Source organism: Cyprinus carpio, chromosome A19, assembly GCF_018340385.1.
Source record: "Cyprinus carpio isolate SPL01 chromosome A19, ASM1834038v1, whole genome shotgun sequence".
Taxonomy (NCBI): domain Eukaryota; kingdom Metazoa; phylum Chordata; class Actinopteri; order Cypriniformes; family Cyprinidae; genus Cyprinus; species Cyprinus carpio.
Genome location: NC_056590.1, coordinates 20,101,453 through 20,124,368, shown reverse-complemented (window position 1 = coordinate 20,124,368; position 22,916 = coordinate 20,101,453). Strand labels below are relative to the sequence as shown.

Below are 22,916 nucleotides of genomic sequence, written 5' to 3'. Positions count from 1 at the left end.
AAAAAAAAAAAAAAACGAAGTGAAAGTTGAAAGTTTTTTTTTTTTTACCAAGTTTAACCATTTAACTAAAAAAAAGCCTCCACATATTGTTGTAGTTAGCATTGTTGTTGCAGTTCCACCTTTGCACATTTGTTTTCTCAGGAACCTCAATTTGAATGTAATTTTCAATACCTTGCCAAGACAATCAGTCAAGATAACGAGTAAACACGGTAATAACCCATTCGCTGTGAAGCTGTGCATAAAATCCATCAGGCATAAAATGCTGCTGATGCCAGAATCCAAAGTAGAATATGAGTCCAATGAGTGAATTTAAAATTGTGTCATAGAAATGGCCTTTTCTAGGTTGGATCCGTGAAAGCTATTAGAATTTACACTATAATGCAATGACAATTTGCAGTATTGAAATGGCTTGTGAAATCAATATTTACATAATATGTGTACATTAGCATTTAAATCAAGCATTATATCTGGCAGTATTCCCTTTTGCAGAGCTTTGTAAGATGCTCTGATCCACAGAAATTAATTTCTTTAGTTGTGGTCATTCAGTCTGAAAGCTTCAGCACATTTTCTTTTGTGTCTAGATGGGCAAGTTAGCACATTATATAATAATAATAATAATAATTAAAAGTTGTTATAATGGCTCCAGACTCAGACAGAACTAATAAAAAGAAATAAAAAGCATATGATTTTTTTGTTTATTTAAAATGTTTTCTTCAAAATGAATTGAAAGACACGCAAAAAAATAGACTGAAAACGCAATAATCTTGACCCATCTAGACAAAATGTGGTGATGTTTATGTGTTCTGGTGCTTTCACTGCCTGCAGTGAACATTGATCACTTGGTTGCATTGCCATGGATTTCAGACCTGCATGTCTGAGAGAAAAGTTGTCGGTGCTTTGATTACATTTGCTTTGAATCAAATCCCAATGCTTTGTTGGGGTACAGCAATCAGTTGATTCCATGCATATGGTTTACATGTAAAATTCACAGAATCTAGGTTTAGATTGGTGCTTGGAGCTCAGAGTATTTTTTCTTTTTTTGATGAACATTGATATCTTTGAAAAAATAAATCAGATTTTTTTTTCCCCCTGTCTTTCATGTATCAATATGTATTTTCCAGCCTATGAACTTCAAGAGTGTCCTGATCCTGAACCCTTCCACAATGGTGTGGTGGTTGGGGCTGGTTATAATGTGGGTCAGTCCATCTCTTTTGAGTGCTATCCAGGGTATCAGCTGATGGGACACTCCATTCTTACCTGTCAACATGGCACTACGCGCAACTGGGATCATCAGTTTCCTCGCTGTGAAGGTATAACCACATCCATTTTCTCTCCCACATCAGTCAACATCTGGTATGCTTATTTGCATTATGAGAGGAAAGCTTTTATTTAGTAACCAACCTAGTTTTTAATGTAATGTATCAGATTTAATATACTATACATTGACATGTAAAGCGCTGATATTTTGTAGGTATAAATAATCTGAGGTGCACACTGGAATGTGATTAATCCCACTCATTAAAAATAAATATTAGTTTTAAAGGTTTTGTTCAGAACATGAAAATTTGGACATCGCTTAATCACCCTTACATCGTTCCAAACCTGTATACATACCTAAATCCATTATTGTAAACCCTCCCTGCAGACTCAGTGGCTTCATTCTAACATCTCCTCCAAGATGGAAATGAATTGTGACCAGGGGCTGTCAAGCTCTACAAATAACAAAAAGTACAATAAAATAGTCTATACATAAATAATTTACTTAATTACTGGCAACTACTATATTATGTATGTTTAATTATTAGCTTTGTTCTCCCCATCATCACTCATTGAGTTCATCCTTGACCCACATTCGCAACTGCACATACGTAAATTCTTTATTGTAAACCCTCCCTGCAGACTCAGTGGCTTCATTCTAACATCTCCTCCAAGGGGATGATGGGAAACTAATTGAGTTCATCCTTGACCCACATTCTCTTGCTCATTTTTCTATTGATTCAATGAGTTAATTATGCAGCGGGTCATGAGGTAACATATGCACAGGGGATGCTGAATGCTTGTGTGGACATAAAGATGCTCCAGGGAGGTACTCAAGGGGCTGACATAGCATTTGCAGCCTTGTCGCCTTGTTCAGTCACCAGTGCTTTGCCCAGCATCGCTGCACAGGTGAACCCGCAAATAGAAACACACATTATTCATCCACTTTGTGTTATAATAACCCACACAAAGAAAATCTTAGTATCAACCTGGGCCTTGTTAGAACACTCTTGCACCATGCGTAATTGAATTTGTAGTAATCGAGAGCTCTGGTGTGAGAGTGAAAAAGGAAAGAATAGAAATGATGCATCACACCCCCATGCTGTGTAATATGAACAGTCAAGATGAAAGATGTGACTCTTTTTCTTTTAGACCATCTCAGCTGCTTGAAAGTCTCCTCATATAATATTTACATAAGTACCTTAGAACAATATTCTTCAGCTTTAGTGGATGTTATCAGGTAAATTGCATTTTTGATGGGCTGCAAAGTCACAGCTAGATTTAAAATGAATGCATCTTTTTATAATAGCTTTTAATACTGATAAAATCAACAGACAATGGACATTTTCAAGTATCCTGATTATTTAGAATTGTATCATTGTGCCATATAATAACCCTATACAATAATGGGTTTAAACGTTAAATTCAGCCAAGGCTTGACTGTATATTTGTTTGAGGTTTGAATATAATTGTTTATAGGCTGATCGTTGACCATGCGCTCACTCATATTCGTCTATCTTTATCAATAGTACAGAGCTCTATAGTGCATTGCTTTAGTTTAGGTCAAAGACTTTATGCTGTGTTGAGTGATGAGATGTCTCTTTAGATGCACAAATTACGAATTTTACACTGAAATTCACTTCATTGCCTGTTTTAAATTACATTAAAGTAGAATCAGGGACTCAAGTAAAGTACAAATTCTTACTAATAGAATTATAGTACAGTTACTACTAGAAGTATAGTATAATTTGTAAGTAATTTTTTTAATTATAAGTACTTCACACCCCTACTGCTCTAGGTATCATCTACACGTGCTGTCACCATTAGTTTATGCCCAGGCTGTCATGTACATAGATTTACTCTCCTAGGCGTTAGAAAGCTGATCGATTTTCTCTTCCTCTGCTCCACTTGTTCATATCAGCCTACTTGGCCTGTCCTCCATCTATGGCTCTCTCCTCTTTTTTAGTTCACCACATCCCCGCATTCTCCCATCCCCACTCACCACTAAACTTTTTTTACCCAATCGATAGCATCACCATGCATTTCTTCGTGATAGCGTGGCTTTTCTTTTTTTTTTTTTTTTTTTTTTTTTTTTTTTTATCAATGCTGTGATCAATACTTCATTTAGCAAGTAAGGTGGTGAGAGAGAGCACACAGCACAAAGGATTAACATGGGCACACATCTCAGTATTCCACTGGAGAGGAGTGTAAATGAAAGAGCAGGAAAGATTGCAGGAAGAATTGTAGAAGGATTGAGAGGGCGGGAATGAGTGGGGGGCTGTGGGGATGGTGAGACATTGACGGTGCAAGAAACTGCTGAGACTACAGTCAGAGCGGGAGTGTATTACGACAGTCCGAATGTGTGCGTACAAGTTGTGGGCCTATCTTTATTTCGCCAGCCGGATCACATTGATTATTTCCCATCCAACTTGGGGCAGCAGCAGCATGGGATCAGCAGGGACAGGAAGGGGATTTGATTTCATATGTCTGGGGCTCATTTGAATCATTGGAAACATGGGCATGACTATATAAATGCAAAGCACTGCTGCAAGAGGGATTTCTAAAGTGGAGTCAGACATGGAAAATGAACTACTGGGAACGACTGAGTGGTGTTTTAGAACCCAGCGGGGATTTTCACCCGTGTCGCCCTGCCCCTGTTCTGATTCCTGCTTTCTCCACTATCTTGCTGTAACAAATTTCTGTGCAAGGCTGCTTTCTGCGATGGTGTTTCTTTAATCTTTAGTTGCTACACAAACAGTTTATTGGGGAGTTTTTCCATATCTAGATTTTCATTTTTGCCTTCTAGTGCCCTGCGGAGGTAACATTACATCAGACAATGGCACTATCTTCTCCCCTGGTTACCCAGAGGATTACCCCACTTCTGCGGACTGCAGCTGGCTGATTACGGTGGCACACGGCCTGGGCATCTGTCTTAATTTCACCCTTCTGCAAGTCCATGGCCCCCAAGATTTCATCACAGTCTGGTGAGCTGTCAAACTTCCTATTGCGATAATTCTTCTACACCTTCTCAGCTTCTCCTTCTCTCTCTGTCACTCTCTTTTCTGGGAGAGAACATATTTATAGCGCACTCAGAGTGATGATTAATTAATGAGCCTCTTTATTGAGTCGCTTGGGGCCTTTATGTACAGGTAGGACTTTGAACTCTGTCAAGGGTTCCCCCTAAAACTTGTTAGGCCAAAAGTTGCAGACTAAGCACACATCTTCTCGAAATTCATTGCCTCTCTTGAGACTGCAAATTTCTGTTTGGATTAACTGAGGAAGTATCGATCTTTCTGAACCTAGGGTTTCCTACTCTGATATACTCTATTACATGCAGGGTTAATCCACTTCAAGTCAAAGTAGAGGTACACTGTAACCAGAACAGCCAAGAAAAGCTCCATCAAGACAGCTTGGCCTCACTTCAGTGAGCCAGCACTCCCTTTAGCCAGCCAGATGCTTTTCTGAATGCACATGATAGGACGTAATCTGTAGCACCATCTTAGGCGGCCACAAACAGATGGTTTTAAAGCTGTATGGTCATGGTTAAAAATGGAATTAGGTTGGTGCCAAGTTAATCCCTCCCCATCAGAGGACTGCAAAGAGGTATGCCCTAGGTAATGTTCTTGTAGATGGTGGCTTTGCTTTTACAATGTCTTGACTCCCAGGCTGAGTCTGAACTGAGCATGAGAGAACGTAGTGCACTCCTTAAGTGAGTGTGAGAAGAGTCTTTGAAATCAGAAAAGTAATCAGTATGGCTAGAATCAGTAAAGTAATCAATATGCAGAGAAACTCCTCTCAAATCAGCTGGGTGATCAATATGTGTGGGATCTGACTCACTGTGCACTTTTAGGCATCAAGGCATGTAGTGTTCTCCTGTAGCACTGAGCATGCAATGTTAGTGGGTTTTACTCTTTGAGTTTTAATGTTCCATCTTAAACAGGGATGGACCACAGGAAACAGCTCGCAAACTTGGGGTGTTTACTGAAGGAGAGCCCAACAACCCACCAAGCAGCACATCTAATCAAGTTCTGATACGTTTCCGAAGCAATTCTGAGAAAGGTGGACTGTTCAAAATCAACTACCAAGGTAACTAGTCTTAAGAAAAAGCTACCATTTGCATTCCAATACATCTAAATAGCAGTTGCTTAATTGAGGCAGGACTCCATGGAAATTTGTGATTGACCAAGTATTAAAGAGTTGTAGTTGAGACCAGCTCATTTGAGTCCAAGACCTGAGTTGGTTGAGTCAGATTCAAGATTGAAACCAAAAGAGGGTAGAGTCAGTGTCAAGACAGAGACCTGAAGAGGGTCTGAATGAATAAGACCATGAAATATATCCTCAGTGTTGTAGTACTCTAGACCAGACTCGATCTCGAGTCCCAGTCAAATGCACCTGAGTTAATGACAAGACCAAGAGCTTAAAAATATAGACTTGAGTACAGTAACACTGCATGGGTGCTTAAAGCCAAACACAGGTTTTTTAATCCTTTGAATTGACATGATTACTTTAAATGGCTTTCGATGTTGGAAAATTCTCTTTGGATCTAAATGTAGGGGCTAATGGAACTGTTAGCCATTAGCTATTTAGATAAACCCTGAACCCACTGAACCAATGAACTCTGACGTCCCAATAATTCCACTTTGTTTCGTGTAGAACTGTTCTTTACCTTTACAATGAATGCAACAGGGCAATATGACATGTCTGACTTCTTTGTTTCTCTCTCTCTCTCTTCTAGCCTATAGACTTCAGTTTTGTTTGCCACCTCCTATCATTCCTAACGCAGAAATTCTGATGGCCAGTAAAGAATTTAAGATAGGTGAGTTTGTATTGATTTTACATAATTTACAATCTGATTTGTATGTCTGCTTGTGTGCATTTGTGTTGGTGGGCTCGGCCTGGCCCAGTATAAGTGGAACATTTTGAGCAGAGACGCAGGCTGCCAGTTCATTTTCAGGCTTGAGCGGCTCTCATTAATAATGTTCCCAGAATAGCAGAGCCAGCCACACACACACCTCCCCCCCCACCACTAACACCCCTCGAGAACTCACTTTGAGGAGAGAAAACCGCTAAGATGTCATGGCTACCAGTCCCATAGGGCCGTGCTGATATGCTGACTCATTGCCACATTTTACATTTATACAGTTTACATTTTGTGCAAACACAAAATAGTGGGTGGGGGGTGGGACCAAACTGAAACTATATTATATATTAAAGGGTTAGTTCACCCAAAAATGAAAATTATCCTGTGTTTTACTCACCCTCAAAGCATCCTAGGTGTATGTGACTTTCTTCTTTCAGACAAATCCAATCAGAGTTATATTAAAAATTATCCTGGCCCCTCCAAACCTTTCAATGGGGGTAAGAACACGTGAAAAACGTCCCTCACATGGCTCCAGGGAGGAAATAAAGGCCTCCTGTAGCAAATCCATGCAGTTGCTATATTTCAAATGTAATAAACACTTTTTTTTCACTTCTGCTGACTGTGGTACGCGGAAGATGTTCAGGAGGATGATGTAGGACATATGCATCTTGCAGGAGCAAAGGAAACAGTTTCCTTTCTTTAGCAAACGAAAACCAGTCTCCTCTTGGATTATATCGAAATCCTCCAACATTTTTCTTTACAAATCCTTGTTTTGTGCTTCTAATTTGTGACTGGCATTTTGTTTTGTATCCGAGTACGTCACTAAACACACAACGCCAACATCTTACATCATCCGTTGGAATGGCTTCTGCGTACGACAGTCAGAGAAAAAAAGTGAGAAAAAAGTGTTTATTAGATTTGAACTATGGATATTTATCTTACAAAAACACATGGATTCGCTACAGGAGGCCTTTATTCACCCCCTGGAGCTATGTGAGGGATGTTTTATTACGGATGCGCCAACACAATTTCAAATATAACTCACATTTGACAACCAACAAACAATAAACCCAAATAAAACTATTGGATGGGCCAGGACAATTTTTAATATAACTCGGATTGGATTCGTTTGAAAGAAGAAAGTCACATACACCTAGGATGTTTTGAGGGTGAGTAAAACAAAGGCTAATTTTCATTTTTGGGTAAACTAACCCTTTAAGTATACATTTTTATATTGTATATAATCTTTTTTTGTGACACATTCCAATAGCAGGTGAAGTTAGAAAATTTACCTGCCCTAATATTTCCTAAATACTACTTTTTAATGTACATAGGCAGCATAAATGTAGTTTGTGCTACTTAAATAGCAATCACAATTACAGGAAATTATGTACTGTGTACTTGAAAGTTAATTGTTGATTTTTGTGCAAAGGACACACACTGATTGTCAATAACAGAAAATCACATACAAATAATAATGCAATCCTGAACTCACTGGTCCTCTGTTGCCTTTGAAATCCAATGTTAAATCAATGCACTGCTTTTCTGCCAAGGGGGGAAAAATGCATTCATTCATATTAATTGTTCTAAATGGGTAGTTACAGTATAGGGTTGTTTGACCTCTCTGAATGGAGCGTGTTTGTAGAGCCTCCGTCGGGGTTAAAGCAGTCATGGTCTTTGGCACTAGCCTGCAGTGAATCACTGTTTTGATCACTGATTATCTAACACATCCAATTAGTTTGCTTAATTCAGTGATTGAACAAAGGCTGCTGTGTTCAGATGGCCATGAACGCATGCTCTCACAGCCACAAACACATTCCTATACATGTATTTCAAAGCATGCAAAGCATCTTTTTTTCTGCTCTAGCTTGTGTTCCATTAATTCAGCGGAGTTAAAACCTATATTATGAAACCAATAGGTGTTTATGTTCCTCTTAGCTGAGTCACAGAGTGCCTGAGGGTTTGTGTAGCAACAGGAAGATTTGCTTCTAAGATGTGAGCGGCCCTCAGGTAGCAGTCGATGGGTGTTATGAATGTAAACCATGCTGTGTGGTGCTTCCTTAATTACACTGCAATGCAGCGCCGGCACGTTGAGTCTCCCTTTGCCTCTTTCCTTCTCCCTTTCTTCTTTTATTGTCACTGTCAGCCGTTAAGTGAGACAGTGAGGGGACATGGCCTTCATCAAGTCGTGAGTGAGGCAACAGCAGTAAAAGCCAGATGCTGCTCCTGTTGTTCCGAGCTCCTCAGAAATCCCATGTTCTCCATAATATTTCAGAAGGTGACATGCATCTGAAAGACAATTGATAAAGCAATGAATATGTCATCTGTTCACTTCCTCTCTTTCCACAGGTGATATTGTGCGTTACAGATGTCTCCCAGGGTATCATCTGAATGGGAACAGCATTCAAACCTGTCGCCTGGGGACTCATCTTGAGTTTGAAGGACCTCCACCTTCATGTGATAGTAAGTCATAATATTTTTACTTGCAGAAGACCGCTTGACACCAGCATATGTAGTGTTTTGTTCCCAGTATGGTATTTTTCTTTAGCTTAACCACTAAGACTCTTGGTCAACCAGGTTGATGATAAAGACCAATTTGGTTGGGTTTTGACATGATTATGCTGGTCCACCAGCCAAACCACCACTAAACCTAAATCTGCTTGAAACATCACCCTTTCTTTCTTATGTGGAACAGAGAATGTGGTATGTTGAAGAACATTTCAACTGTATTTATCCATATGATAGATTCGTTTGGACTCCATTTGCAAACAAACAAAAAAACACTGAGAGCTTTTCCAACAGAAGACATTTTCATTTCATTTTTGGTTAAACCATGGTTCACTTTAAACAAATTAAACTCACTGGGGTGCATTCACTAAACAGTTGTACCATACAGTAGTACTTTGATGTGAATATCTGTGAATATCTTATTCACTAACCATAATCATTTTAAAACATTGTTAGTGACTTCTCCCCTCTCCAGTCTTTCGGTTTATACACTATAACATCCAATCCTGCTGTGTTGCAATGCATGATTGGCCTGTTGATCATGATGGTTGGTTCTGTGCTATATGAAGCTTCATTATTGCTATTGGCTTAGAGATGGGATGAAATACCTCAAAGCCTGTCAAGCAAACCCCATGAGTATGTTAAACGCTCATCTACCTTTCCTCCAGCTGCGTTTATGTAATTTGATATGGCATTTCCCATAAACTCCCCCAGTTCCTCCTCATTATGTTTGTCTCTCTACACTCATTGTAGAAGAATTATCTCTCTGAGCTCTCTGTACTAGTCTTCACTGTGTACAGCAGGTCTGACTGAAAGGCTGCTTTTTAATGTACCGTTATGTATACACTGAGGCTCAAAGGTCTGAGACCACTTATGAAACTGCTTCAAATTTGTATTATTTCTTATTTAATACAATTTTTGCCATTAAAATTATATAATCAACTCAGTGTTCAAAACAGAATGTTTAAAACTGTTTGTTTCCCAGTTTAAATCGTATTATGAATCCCAAATTTTCATTGTGGTCTCACATTTTGGACGTCATTATATATCAAAACACATAAGCTATATATAAGCTATCCCAACCTGTGTTTGGCCTCATCTGTGATGTAAATAAAAAGCAATTGGGCTGTTTGTTTACTGGAAAAGCAATTTGTGGACTGCAGTACAGCTGTTTGGTTGAAATTGATTAAGGCCTGTAGAAAAGAAAAAAAAATAGACAAACTTTATCATTTCCAGAATAAGCATATGTCACAGAGAACTGAAAGAGACCGGGGTTTCAGACAGTGTGAAGATGAAGGACACATTATATATACTGTGTGTATATATATATACACACACACATATAGAACGTGCACAAATATTAAGCTCTCTCTGAAGTATCGTGTTTAAATGAACACAAAAATTATGTCAAAATTCACATCGTGGTAAGTATCCTATAGCAGACATAGCCGGCTGAACGTACTATATATGTATATGTGTATATATATGTATTATAAAGTACAGCAGGCCGAAACAGTGGGCTCTCTGAACCTTTGTAATTCATACTTACATTAATTAGGTGTTGACATATAATTGCTTCGGCTATAAGAAAAGCCCCTTATACTAATGGCCAACATAGCCAGCTGACACCGCTCCATTTGGTCAGGGTGCTGCCTCTGTCTGTCAGTCACATTAAGTATGCCTGCCTCGTCAAACACCAGAGAGGGAACGAGACAGAATGAGAGACAGGAGGAGGAGGAAGAAAGCAATCTTATGCTTTATATCTGTCATTTGTTGAGTGAGACAGATCTGTTCTGATAGGATCAACAGGGAAGACAATGAAAATATGAATATTAAATTGTGAACAACCAGCCTATTTGTATTTGCAATGTTTATATATATATATATATATACACACATATATAAACATTGCAAACTCAGAATGACCAAGCGTTTGATTCATATTGCCATATTGTTTTCATCTTCAGTGGTAATTGGTAACTCTTTCCTTATCTATTGAAAATAGTTTACATTTTTCAGAAGCCATGTAACAGACATTATAATTGGTGGTACAAAATTACCATATGGCAACATTCATATTATCTGTAAAATGTTCATATTTCATATCATATTTTCTGTAAAATTATATTAGACAAAGTTATTTTGTAAGCAACAACATCTAATTATCTAATCAAAGGTGCAATGAAAAATCCTGATGTATGAGAAATGTACAAATGTGTTTTTTAATAGAGCACTTTGCAGTATTGAAAAAAAATGTTGCCATATGGCTATACTGTACCATAAGGGGCAAAAGTAAGGACAAAATATTTTTAACCTTTCATAGTCTTTCCTGTTGTTGATGTCAAAGGCTGCGCATTCAGTCAAACTGTATGGTATTTTGATAAATTCTTTCATGTGATAGGATCAAGCCAATTTGTTCAAATTTCAACAGGGACAGGCTGTGTGATATGCTCTCATCTTCAGAAAAAAAACTCTACATTAAATAAAAAAGACTACATTAAACATTAAATATAATTAAATATTGCATGTTCACTTGCAATAAGAATAATAATGGTTTGTACATTATGTAGTTTTATGGAAATGTCCTAATATAATATCTATTGAAAATTTAATTTAAGGACAGTTTTGTTTTCTGTTATCCGAAGAACAAGTGTGAGCAAAGCATACAGAGAGAAAAACTGAGGGAATGAAAGAGTAGAGAGGAAGGACAGTGATGGGTTGAGGCAATGCAAAGCTCATTGAGATGCAGAGGATATCCAGGCTGCAGGTGCACCCAACTATTAAATCACAGCTTCTCCCCATCTCTCTCTCACCCTACACATGCTCTTTTTGAATACATCTCATTCCATAAAACATCCAACCTTCCTAACTTAAACCTAAACCTAAAAAAAAATACACATGCTCTTTTTGAATACATCATTCCATAAAATATCTCTCCTTACTTCTTTCAACCTTCCTCTGATACAAGAAATCCTATCCAGAACTTTGTCTTCTACAGACATAATTAGATATACACGAACATGATGGCCTGATGAAACACTATGCTCAACATTTAGCCTGATGAGCAGAAGATGCTTGATATTTAGTTGTTTTTCCCCCTTCCTGATTTGTTATGTATATTTCAACAACCCTGGTTAATGGTAACCCTGGTTCAAGCTGTCTGGCCCAAGCCAATCACAAAGGCAGTCCCATTAAAAATGTTTTTTTTTTTTTTTTTTTTTTTTTTTATCTCTCCTACTCAGAGAGAAAGAAAATAGATCTGTAAATGCTGAGAGTGCATCCCATGTCATTATGCAAATGAAGGGTAGGAGAATCTCACACGTAACTTAATTTCTTTAAACATGTACACACTCTTTAGAATTTCAGTGTTTATACTCAAATAAAATATGATTTTTATCAGTGACAAACAGGGTGTCATGCACACAAGCATGTTGATTTTGTTATTCCTCCCTTCTGTCACCATGGTGACATTAAAATCCCAAAGCAGTTTTTCTCCTGATGGCATTTAAGTGCTGTTTTCTTTCATTTGTTTTCTTATTTATAGGACTGATATTATTCAGCAATTTAGAATTATTTGCAGCATTTTCCTCTTATTCAAAATTCTGAGAATTTATATAAAATATTCATGTTTATGTATTATGTTTGATATATCTTTCATAGATATGTATTATACATGTCACTCCATGCATGTGAGAACTCACATGAACACACTTTATACATGCACACTGTGCCATGCTTATCTAGTAAAATTGTGTCTTTCATCTTCTGAATTCTAACAAATGGAGCAAGTAAGTACCTCCACATCTCTTGCTCATTTTGAAATCCTACTCTTCCTCATTATCAGACATCCAGCATACATAATCAATGTGTGTATGTTTCATTTCAAAACATTACTCTTTCTGGTTATTTCCAGTGATTTAATGTCTCCCTATTAATTATAAAGTCCACTAGCAACTAGACATGTAATTGGACAAGATAGTCCTTAACTATGTGGTGAACAGAACACAAGCCTACATTGGCAATTTGTGTGTGACATGTATCCCTTTCTTTGACATCATGAAATGAATGCTGTATGTTGCCATTTTCTGAAAGTATATTCTTGTGGGAGCCATATTTGTAAAGGGTGACATTTTAAGTTGAAAAACCCTTTTTAGATACCAGCCCCCTCTTGTACAGTAGATAATCTTCAGCTGCCATTGTTAGAAGGGCAGTTTTGACATGCCTTCTCCTCTTTTGTCAGAATCTGCCACCAAAACTGTTGTTTACATTCAGCCTTTGACAGCCCATTTCAAAGTGGATTAGGGGATAAGGGTGACCTGAGCAAGTTAATTTCCGTTTGTCGCCGTAGTGAAAGGCCTGGGGTGATGGGGATTTTGATGAGATTCTGTCTAGAGGGTCATGCTCTTCCCCATTCTGTTGGGGCAGAATGGAATTAGGGATGGGCGGTGTGATGGTAAAAATGCATCAGCCAGTAGCACAATATATCTGTGCTGCATATCAGCTATTTTGCAATTTTTTAGTCTGCTTTTAACCCAAGTGTTACATTTTGCACTGATGGCACGCATACGCTACTGTTCATAGTGTCTGTCTATGTATCTATACGTTTAAAAATATTTTTTATTCAGGAGAATTAAATTGAGGAACAGTAAAGACTTACATGACAAACAAATGCTGTTTTTCAATTATCAATACATTTAAGTGCATAAAACATTTACAGCAAAAAAAAAATAAAAAAAAATATAAATATATATATATATATATATATATATATATAATATATATATATATATATATATATATATATATATAGTTATATATAGTTATATATTGTTATATACAATAATTGTTACTGAATTGTCATACCGCCCCGCCTCTCCATCAAATATAGTTTACATATAATATGGCCCTCAGCATAGATGCCAAGAGTTCATTTTATGTTTTGCAGTATAAAATTATTTAAACACAAATATACTGACAATATAAATATCAAGAATGAAGCAAGGGCCTATAACTGTTATGATATAGTAAACATGCATGCAAAAAACTCGTCATATCTATCAGTTTGCTGCTTTACAGTAAATCTTTGTTTGTTATAGGTTAACACTCAGCTTTCAAAGCACTGTATGCAGCAGCAAATAAAGATCCGTAACACCCCCGCTCACACTTTAAAGAATGTAATTTGTGAGCATGAGCTCCAGGATACACAGATGTAAGTTATTGGCGGTGTATTTTTTTTTTTTTACCTGAGTGCATTAGGCTTTATGCAGTGATGATAGGCACAAACGGGTATCGATATGCATCCACGATAATGTTTGTCCTCCAATGAAACCACATTCAGATTATATATCACCTCAGAGCCTGTGGCCAGTCCCAGAGCCTCTATATTTTACCCTCGTAAAGGAAACGTGTCAAAGCTGCAAACGTATCGTTCCTGTGTCTCCACCGAGCTCAAGCTCAATCTCGACTAGAAACCACAAGTGTGATTTACATCATATCAATTCTCAAAGCAACTTTTTATAATTTAATCATTGTCACCAGAGCAATTCACTGGACTGTGAACCTGAATGTAATTAATTCGAATAACTTATCTCAGGTTTGACACGTAAAGCCGGACAGTGCACAGCATGCATGAAATTATTGTTTGATTAACGTCCATCTTAATCAGTGCACAGACCTGTGGGCTTAAATGTTAGTCAATTAAGGTGCTAAACGACTGACTAAAAAGCCAATTAAAGAGGCCAAATATAGAAACAGAACTGTTTACTGTGGGTCATGTTATTTACAGGGTTTTAGCATGCTGCACCCATCGATATTCTGATAAGTGGAGGTGAGTGGTGAGGTTAGAAATTCTCAACAATTCTTCCATCGTGATAATCTCATTCAAATATCAACTCAATCATGAAGTATTCACACCAGCGGAGCTCTGAAACAGCAGCGTGTTTATTTAGCAAGACAAGTAATAGAAAATCCATATTTCATATCCGAAACGTAAGCATCATTATAACAGTTCCTCTTATCTGATTCCGGGTTCAGCTTCAGACATGCCGTACGCGGCCTCTCATCCATGTTATCCACGTCACGCAGAAGAATTGAGACAAAATAATAGAATTGTGTATGAGATGAGGGTTTATCCTTATGTTTTGATTTGTATTTGGATGCTTATTTTGTATTCGACAGCCACATAGAGAATAAGAGACAGGCTTCCAAGATTTGAGGGAAGCACCCAAGACAGGCCACTGCATAAAGCCTGAGAATTCAAGGTAAAAATGTGAGGAAATGTCACAGCGGGCCTCTGAGGAATATAAGTGACTGAGAGATGAAACTGCAGACTGGGGGTTGAGAGCCAGGTTGTTCAGCCGTTTGAACAACAGTAATCAGTCCTCTCAGTCTCATGACAGACTGGCCCGGGGTGCTTTGTGTTATCATCGACTGCATTCGGTGTTCTAACAAAGCCATGTATATGCATGCTTGCAAAAAGACTGTATTGGGCCTTGAATTGTTGGGTGATCAATAGGCCGCAAACTTTCTGTTGCATCTGAAGTTCAAGCAGCATATTAAATGAAGCTATAGATCTGTAATTGTGTTTTTTGATAAAGGTTCCTTTTAAGTATTCCTTGGGCAATTGAGTATAATAGGTCTGAAGGTTGATTTGATGGTTAAGGGTTCGGAGAGATCCTGTCTGCAACAGCTAATCTTAGCGTTTTGCGTCACCGCTACCATTGCTGATGTATGCAGTCAAAAGAAAATGCTTTAGCTTTCTGGAATCCATATGTAGAAATGTATTGAGCTGATCTACCTCTTGTCTGTCCTTACAGTTACCTGTCCTATGAACGAGGTGTTGACAGCATCCACAGGAATAATCCTGAGTCAGTCACCGGGCAGCAGCCTGCCACACTTTGAGTCCTGCTCCTGGGTGGTGAAGGTGGATTCAGGTTACAACATCACTTTCACCATTGAACACTTCCAGACCAGCAGACAGTTTGATGAGCTGGAGATCTTTGATGGTGAGTGGATTTTACACATCACAGAAAGCTGTTTTTCTTCTGCTTCCTGTACAATTATTGACATACACCTCACAGGCAACCTTGCTGTGTGACATACACCTCACAGGCAACCTTGCTGTGTGAGCGTGAGCAAGTAACGAGGACAGTTGAATAAACAGTGAGAGAGGCCAAAAGGGATGACCTTTGCTTTTTTTGTTGAAAAAACCTTTTCTTCTGCTTGTAAAGGCAACACCTGGAGATTGCTTTAGGACAGTTGAAGAGCTTTGTTGAGGTCAAAGTGATCCCATTTAGACTGAGATTAGGAAGTGGATTACAGGTCATAAAGGTCATCTAACATTGTTGAGGTCAAAGTGATCCCATTTAGACTGAGATTAGGAAGTGGATTACAGGTCATAAAGGTCATCTAACACACACGGAGGCTCATCACATTTTAGGTATCATTAAAGCGGCCCATAGCTGAGACATGCAACTTTCCTAAAGTAAAGTAAAGTAAAGTGGCTTTGAAACTTTGCTGTAAACAAATATGATTAAAGTAAACGATGCATCCGAATGCTCTATCATACTGCCTTCGGAGGCAGCATTTCAAGGCATGAAGGCATCAAGGCACATCCAAATACAAATTCTGCTTCACTTCCTGTCTCCGGAGGTACCTTCTTCTGATCGAATTTTGCAGGCAGCATAGATGTATCCTTCGCTGCTTTTGATATCCCACAATCCTGTGTGTTCCATTCCATGACAGTTGGGATAAAAAAATAAAGATGGTGTCTGAACGTTACGTTTGGTGGTCAGTTAGCAAGAAATCAGTATTATAATAATTAAATATTTGTTTGGTTATCATCAAAACTCGTTCTATTTTGTTGTAGATCATTAAACCGTTATGCTGCCTCAGAAGCCTGTCCGAAATCAGTTTCATGAGGAGCCTTCATGCAAAAACGCTGCCTGCAAAGTCATTGCCTCATAAGGCAGCAAGGAAACAAGTCAGCTGCCTAGGCTTTCGGACGCAGCCATTATAAATAAAATAAAAATAAAATCATAAATAAATTTAAAAAAAGATTACAGTAACCACCAAAATAATTTAATAAGCAAAATAAATTCTGCAATTTTGTTACATACTATTAAACAGGTAAACATGAGATTATATATAGAGTTTAGTATATGACAGCCGGGCCTCACAGAATCTCATTGTGCTACACACTTTTTTTGAGGCTGATAAAGCGCCAGTGCTTGTGTGTATTTGCTTGTCATCTGGGATCAGTGTGAGCCACTCCTGAGGGGAGCTGGCATGCTCAATGCTGATTACACTTTCATCTCCCATTGCGCTACGAAGCAGACTTTGCTTTTCACAACATGCCAAAGCCAGCCAGATCACACCAGATCCATTTACCTCCCTGCAGCTTGGCCCAGACACTAACATGATGTCTGGAATGGCCTTAAAGACACACACACACCTCTCTGGACCGAAACAGAGTTCAGCTGATCTGAAAGTACCGCCAGTGAAGTTCATGAACAGAGCCCTGTCACTCAGCATTAACCATGAGAGGTGGAGAGGCTGTGTTGTGACAGAAACACATCAGTGGTATCACTGCTGGTGGTAAACAAGTCAATTTGAAGTTTGTAAGATATGTGGCTACTGATAGTGATAGGAAGAGAAGCGAGTGGGATTAATTTTTTTACCTTCCGTGACCAGTTGTCCAAAAAAAGTGTGAAGATTCTTGCACAAATTTGCCTGTGCAATCTAAAAATACAAAATAAATATACAATAAAATTTAAATATTAAAATAACCAGTAAAATAATTTCTGGGTTATTACTGTCAAAACTCAAACAAATAACAGACACACCTTAAAACTTAACCAACTTTAAAAATATAAAAAAATAAACAATTTATTACAGTATATACACACACACACACACACACACATATATATATACACACATACTGTATGTTGTCTGAGAGGTGATATTTGGACCAGAGATGGATCTTATATATGGTAACTTTATGATTTGCTTTATCCTGCAGGTCCTTCAAGACAGAGTCCACTGCTCATTTCTCTAAGTGGGAACTATTCATCTCCCTTTAGTATTACTAGCACTGCAAACAAGGTTTACCTGCACTGGTCTTTCGATCACACTTCCAGTCACAAGGGCTTTCGAATCCGCTACTCAGGTGAGCATTCAAACTCATCATCAACACATACAGATTGTATTTGGATTTCTCCAAGCCACTGTTTCCTGCTGACTACGAGTTCTCTCAAAACACAATGAAGGAATCAATTTATTAAATTAAACTAATGAATCGATGTGTTGTTTTATATTCAATTTATATTAAAATTAGACATTACTTTCAAATTGACAAAGAAAGATTTATTGAAAACTGTTTATTAATAAAACGAATTAAAATAATTACAATGTATGTTTAAAGAATTAGTTAAGCAATTAAATTAACAGTAGCTCATCTTTAAATGCATTGTTTTAACTGCAGTTTTAAAACAGCATTGGCTGTCAGTTTAATGCATTAATTCAATTAATTAGTTATGGAAAAATAATGAGTTTAACACAGTTAATGCACTGGCCCCTCCCCCAGACCGGTACAGCATATTACATTTCATACAGTTGACTGTTGATAAACATATATTGGGCCAAAAAATTACAATGTATGAGTTTTGACTCATATTTATATCACATGATAAGCGATATCACACAAGCAGCGAGATCAATATCACACGAGTGTTATTTTTTTTCCAGAATAGTACAAATGCAGTTCAATAAATTAAAAGTTAATATAGTGTTATATTTTAAACACAATATTGTAAACATAATATTGTCTGTTTTATGCAAATATTACCTATTAAAGCCACAGCAGAACTGTTTTGCGTCTCCAAACAACACTATATATATATATATATATATATATATATATATATATATATATATACAAGCTATGAGGTTGCCATTTGAACTTAAACAAGACTAGATACTGTGAAATAATACTGAGTCTTCACTACCTGCATGTGAAAACAAACATACAGTGTAACTAGTGTAATTTGAATCATGAGCAAATGACTCTTATGATCCTATTCTTTTAATGAATCAGCCAAAAAGACCCATTACCCATAAATTATTGGTTTGGCTTACAAATGATTATATTAAATGACTCCTCGGCTGCCTGAATGTTTGACAACTTACAGTTAAAGATACGCATTCACAAAACGACCAATTATGACTCCCTGCTGCAAAAACAGAATTTACGCAGGAAACTCTGCCACAAGCTATCAAGACCTGATTGCGCTGTTTCATGAGCAATGCCGTAATTCTAACTGAGTTATTACCCCATAAATATTTAAAAAGTTTCCGTATGCTCCTAATCATTAGCGTTTCAGAAGAATGACTAATCACCTCTTTGTCTGGCTCATCAGGGTCCTTTCTCTCAGCATCAGCTTGTTTTGCTTTTTCCGCTTCCTCCTCGCATGATGGATTTTTGATATAGGGCTCTGTGACAGTCTGGGTTAGCAGCGGCTGCACACCTAGGTTTCTGTCCTCAATATGGTTTCCCTTCTGTAGCGATACCTTGGTGGGACAAAAACAGATGGTGGGACAGATTCAAAGCTTCGTACCGTTTTCTTTCTCAATCCATCTTTTATCTCCACAGGCTGTTAGTTCATCAACTGTAGCGGGTCCTTTCACTCCTCCTCCCTCTCTCTTTTGTTTCTTTCTTCATTTTTCTTTTTATTTCCTGACCTTTTCTAGCCACCATCAACTGTGTGAGGTTTGCTAAATGACTGGCTTTGAGAAGTCTGAAGGCCTTTCTTTGGAAAAAGAAGAAATGGAGCAGCTTAAAGGTTGAAGATTGACAGTATTAACTTTGAAATTTGAAAACAAGGGCCAAGGAGCATGAAAGTGTGTTTGTATCATGGCTTTATTAAGTAAAGATCATGTTCCATGAATATATTTAGTAAATTTTCTACTGTAAATATATCAAAACTTAATTTTTGATTAGTAATATGTATTGCTAAGAATTGCTTCATTTGGACAATTAAAGGCGATTTTCCTCTATATTTAGATTTTTTTGCACCCTCAGATTTCAGATTTTCAAATAGCCAAAATTGTCTTATCCTAACAAACCATACATCGATGGAAAGCTTATTTATTCAGCTTTCAGATGATGTATAAATCTCAAATTTGTGGTCCTGGGTCACACACACACACACACACACACACACACACACACACATATATATATAAATACATTGTTAACTTGGGGCACAATTGTTGACCCATGTATATGTTTCAGACATGCATCTTTGACTGTTGTGTAGTCTTGTGCCATCAGCACAGTGTTTTTAATATGACTTTTTAATTAGCTAGTTAACAGCTGTTCAGTTTTGAAAAACACGTCTCAAGACCCCTCCGCTGTATTCCATTGTATTGCTTTTTATTGCCATCTAGCTGTTTTCAGTGCCAGAATGTGTCCTGTGTGAGTGCTCCCTCACTCTCCTAAAGGAAATTATCATTGCAAGACATTGTGTTGGACTGAAATTAGAATTGTTTTAATGGAATTTAAATGGCAGTTCGGTAAGAGCTTGTTCATCTAATCCAACACAAGGGCATATACTGTACATAAGTTGCTGCTTACACTGCAGAAAATCATTTTCTTAATCAGTATTTTTGCATTATCCTTTATATAGTGTATCTTGAATATATCTATAATTAATCTCCTGTGCAGTTTGCCTCCTTAAGTTAACTTTGCTTCAGTAATACAGGTAAGATTATTATTATTTTTTTTATTTTTTTTTTTTGCAGACTGCCTCACTCCCATGACATTTCTTTCAGGAAACCTCCACTAATCTTACACTAATTAACTTACATTAATTAAATAGTCTGGGGGGCAACTTCCTCAAGCCTCTGCATTATGGGCAGCTAGCCAAAGCTGTTTACCTGTATCACTGAAGGAGTATATGAACATGTGAACTCGTGAAACAGATAGGCCTATAATGCGGTCATAGCAATTAATAATGCGACAAATTGCATTCCTGCCCCATTTCCCTCGTAATTCCCTCCATACCTCCTTTTTTATTATGCTGGTATCATTATGGTCATTCATTTTCTTGTTTGGTCAGCAAGGAGAACAGCCTGCTAAGATCTGATCTCAGACACCTCATGTGCCACAGAAGACAATGTGGCCTGGATTGCATATGCCAAACAGCATAACTTTGTATGATGACTCTCGTTGTATTTTTACTGTAGTTCTAGAGTTTATATATTATATATATATATATATATATATATATATATATATATATATATATCCATCATTTGTGACCTTCCACAAGTTCCTGCAGTACCATGCATCTTTTAAATCACTTCTCAGCTCCCTGCTGCATTAATATCCACTATTTCCAGTTAACAGGATGAGGAATCGAAAAGCAATAAGCAGCAGGTTTCACAGACTGATGTGTCTTTGACTTCTGACTGTGTTTATATTTGTATGTGCCACAGCGGCATACTGCAGTACCCCGGAACCTCCGGTGAACGGCTCGGTACATAGCCAGACAGGCACGAAACTTGGCAGTACCTTGCGCTTCAGCTGCGACCGGGGCTTCAACCTGATTGGCCAGACCATTGCCACTTGCACCCGTACCCCGCAGGGCATCTACCAATGGAATGTTCCAGTGCCGCTTTGCCAAGGTGAGTCTGAAAATCTTGTCTGAAATACCTTGGATAAAGTCTGGATGCGATTATCCACCTCTCCTTACTGAACTCTCTCTGCGATAGACCGGCACCGCCGTGGCTAATTCTGTATTCAATCAATGTTTAGGGCTTGGCTGCATCTGTCAAATTCCTCATAACAATAAATGGGTTAGCCAGGAGCCATAGCTGCGAGACTATTGCTAATGTGCTGTCCGAGGGGAGAATCTCCTCAGAAAGAGGCAGTTATCATCCACTAAAGCAGAGGCCTCCGCGGGGTCTACTGTTTTGCAGTCTCAGTAGTGCTGCGTTTTATCACCACTTCCTGTTTAACAAAGGCCTCACCTGTGAGATAGGTGAATTTCTATTTGACAGGAATGCTGTGAGATGCCTTAGGCCAAAAGCCTTTGAGCTCTATTGAACACACTGAACGTATTCAAAGTGGGACATAGTTGATTCATGATTTATTGAAAGAGCGGCATGGATATTAAATCCATTATGTGCCATTCATTTGAAAGCAGAGGCATTATAATGACTTTTGAGACTGTAGATGACTATAGAGGATGGTATAGTAGTTACTTACCTGGACTGGACATCAGAAGTTTGTAGGTTCAAACAAAAAGCGGGAAAAATCATGAACTCCGAAAACCATGAAATGATCACTATTGTGGACTTGAGAAAGACACTTAACCTCGGGTTGATCCAGAGGGAATGTCCCTGTAAGTGTGCTGTAAATCACATTGGATAGAAGCGGTAGCTAAATGACGAATTAAGATGAGAGGAGGAGAGGAGGCAGATATAGGGTCGTTCAAACTTTTAAATCAGCAGTCATCCGGGTGTTCTGATTTGATGCATACAGTGGTGCCAAAATATATTTAGACAATTAAGCAGCCCACAAAAATGTTATTGCATTGGATGAAAAAATGGAATGTGCAAAAAATTATACTAGTATTTATTTATTTGTTTGTTTAATTTGTTTTAGTTTAGTTTTTGTTTTCTGTTTGCTTTTATTTTTATATATTTGTTATGTTTTGTTTTGTTTTGTTTTATAAATGTTGGTTTGTTTAATGTTGCATTCAATTATAAAATGCTAAAGCAAATATCATCTGCAAACAAATGATGATACTATTTTTTTTTTAGTTTTGTTTAGATTTGTTGTTGTTGTTTGTTTGTTAGGCTTTTGTTTTATTTTTGTATTTTGAAAATATTTAAATACTTCTACAGTATTTGCTTTTTCTAATAAATGTCGATTTATATTTTACCATCTATGACATTGATCTATATTTACTTATGGCTGAATTGCCCAAATACCTGTTGAGGCCAGAGATTGTTGTGTTTATATTGTTTACTGTAGCTGGTATATTCAGGACTCTTTCTGGCATTCTCTCTGTGTCCTTTAGTCCATGTCCGGATGTAATCTACATCTTGGCTTGTGCCCGTTGCTTTCTAGCTGTTCTTGTTTACCTTCCTAGAACCACTGCAAGCTTGTGTTTGCACAGTCACATTGCTGCTCACTGTATCCTCACAATAACCACTGAAAAAAGAAATAGAAAATTAAATAGCCATTTTCTTAGGAAATACTTGAGTATATAATTCTGACTAC

The 22,916-nt window shown here is 37.7% G+C and overlaps 1 protein-coding gene across 2 annotated transcripts in view; it reads left to right on the top strand.

Moving 5' to 3' along the window:
- LOC109107572 (CUB and sushi domain-containing protein 2-like) overlaps positions 1 to 22,916 on the top strand; it is a 273,002-nt gene that overhangs the window by 222,760 nt on the left and 27,326 nt on the right. For both annotated transcript variants that reach the window (XM_042776949.1, XM_042776948.1), the window contains exons 42-49: positions 1,122 to 1,310; positions 4,064 to 4,241; positions 5,198 to 5,343; positions 5,993 to 6,073; positions 8,468 to 8,581; positions 15,442 to 15,630; positions 17,649 to 17,795; positions 21,125 to 21,313. In XM_042776949.1, the coding sequence (XP_042632883.1) occupies positions 1,122 to 1,310; positions 4,064 to 4,241; positions 5,198 to 5,343; positions 5,993 to 6,073; positions 8,468 to 8,581; positions 15,442 to 15,630; positions 17,649 to 17,795; positions 21,125 to 21,313 (1,233 nt within the window). The remainder of the gene's footprint in view (positions 1 to 1,121; positions 1,311 to 4,063; positions 4,242 to 5,197; positions 5,344 to 5,992; positions 6,074 to 8,467; positions 8,582 to 15,441; positions 15,631 to 17,648; positions 17,796 to 21,124; positions 21,314 to 22,916) is intronic.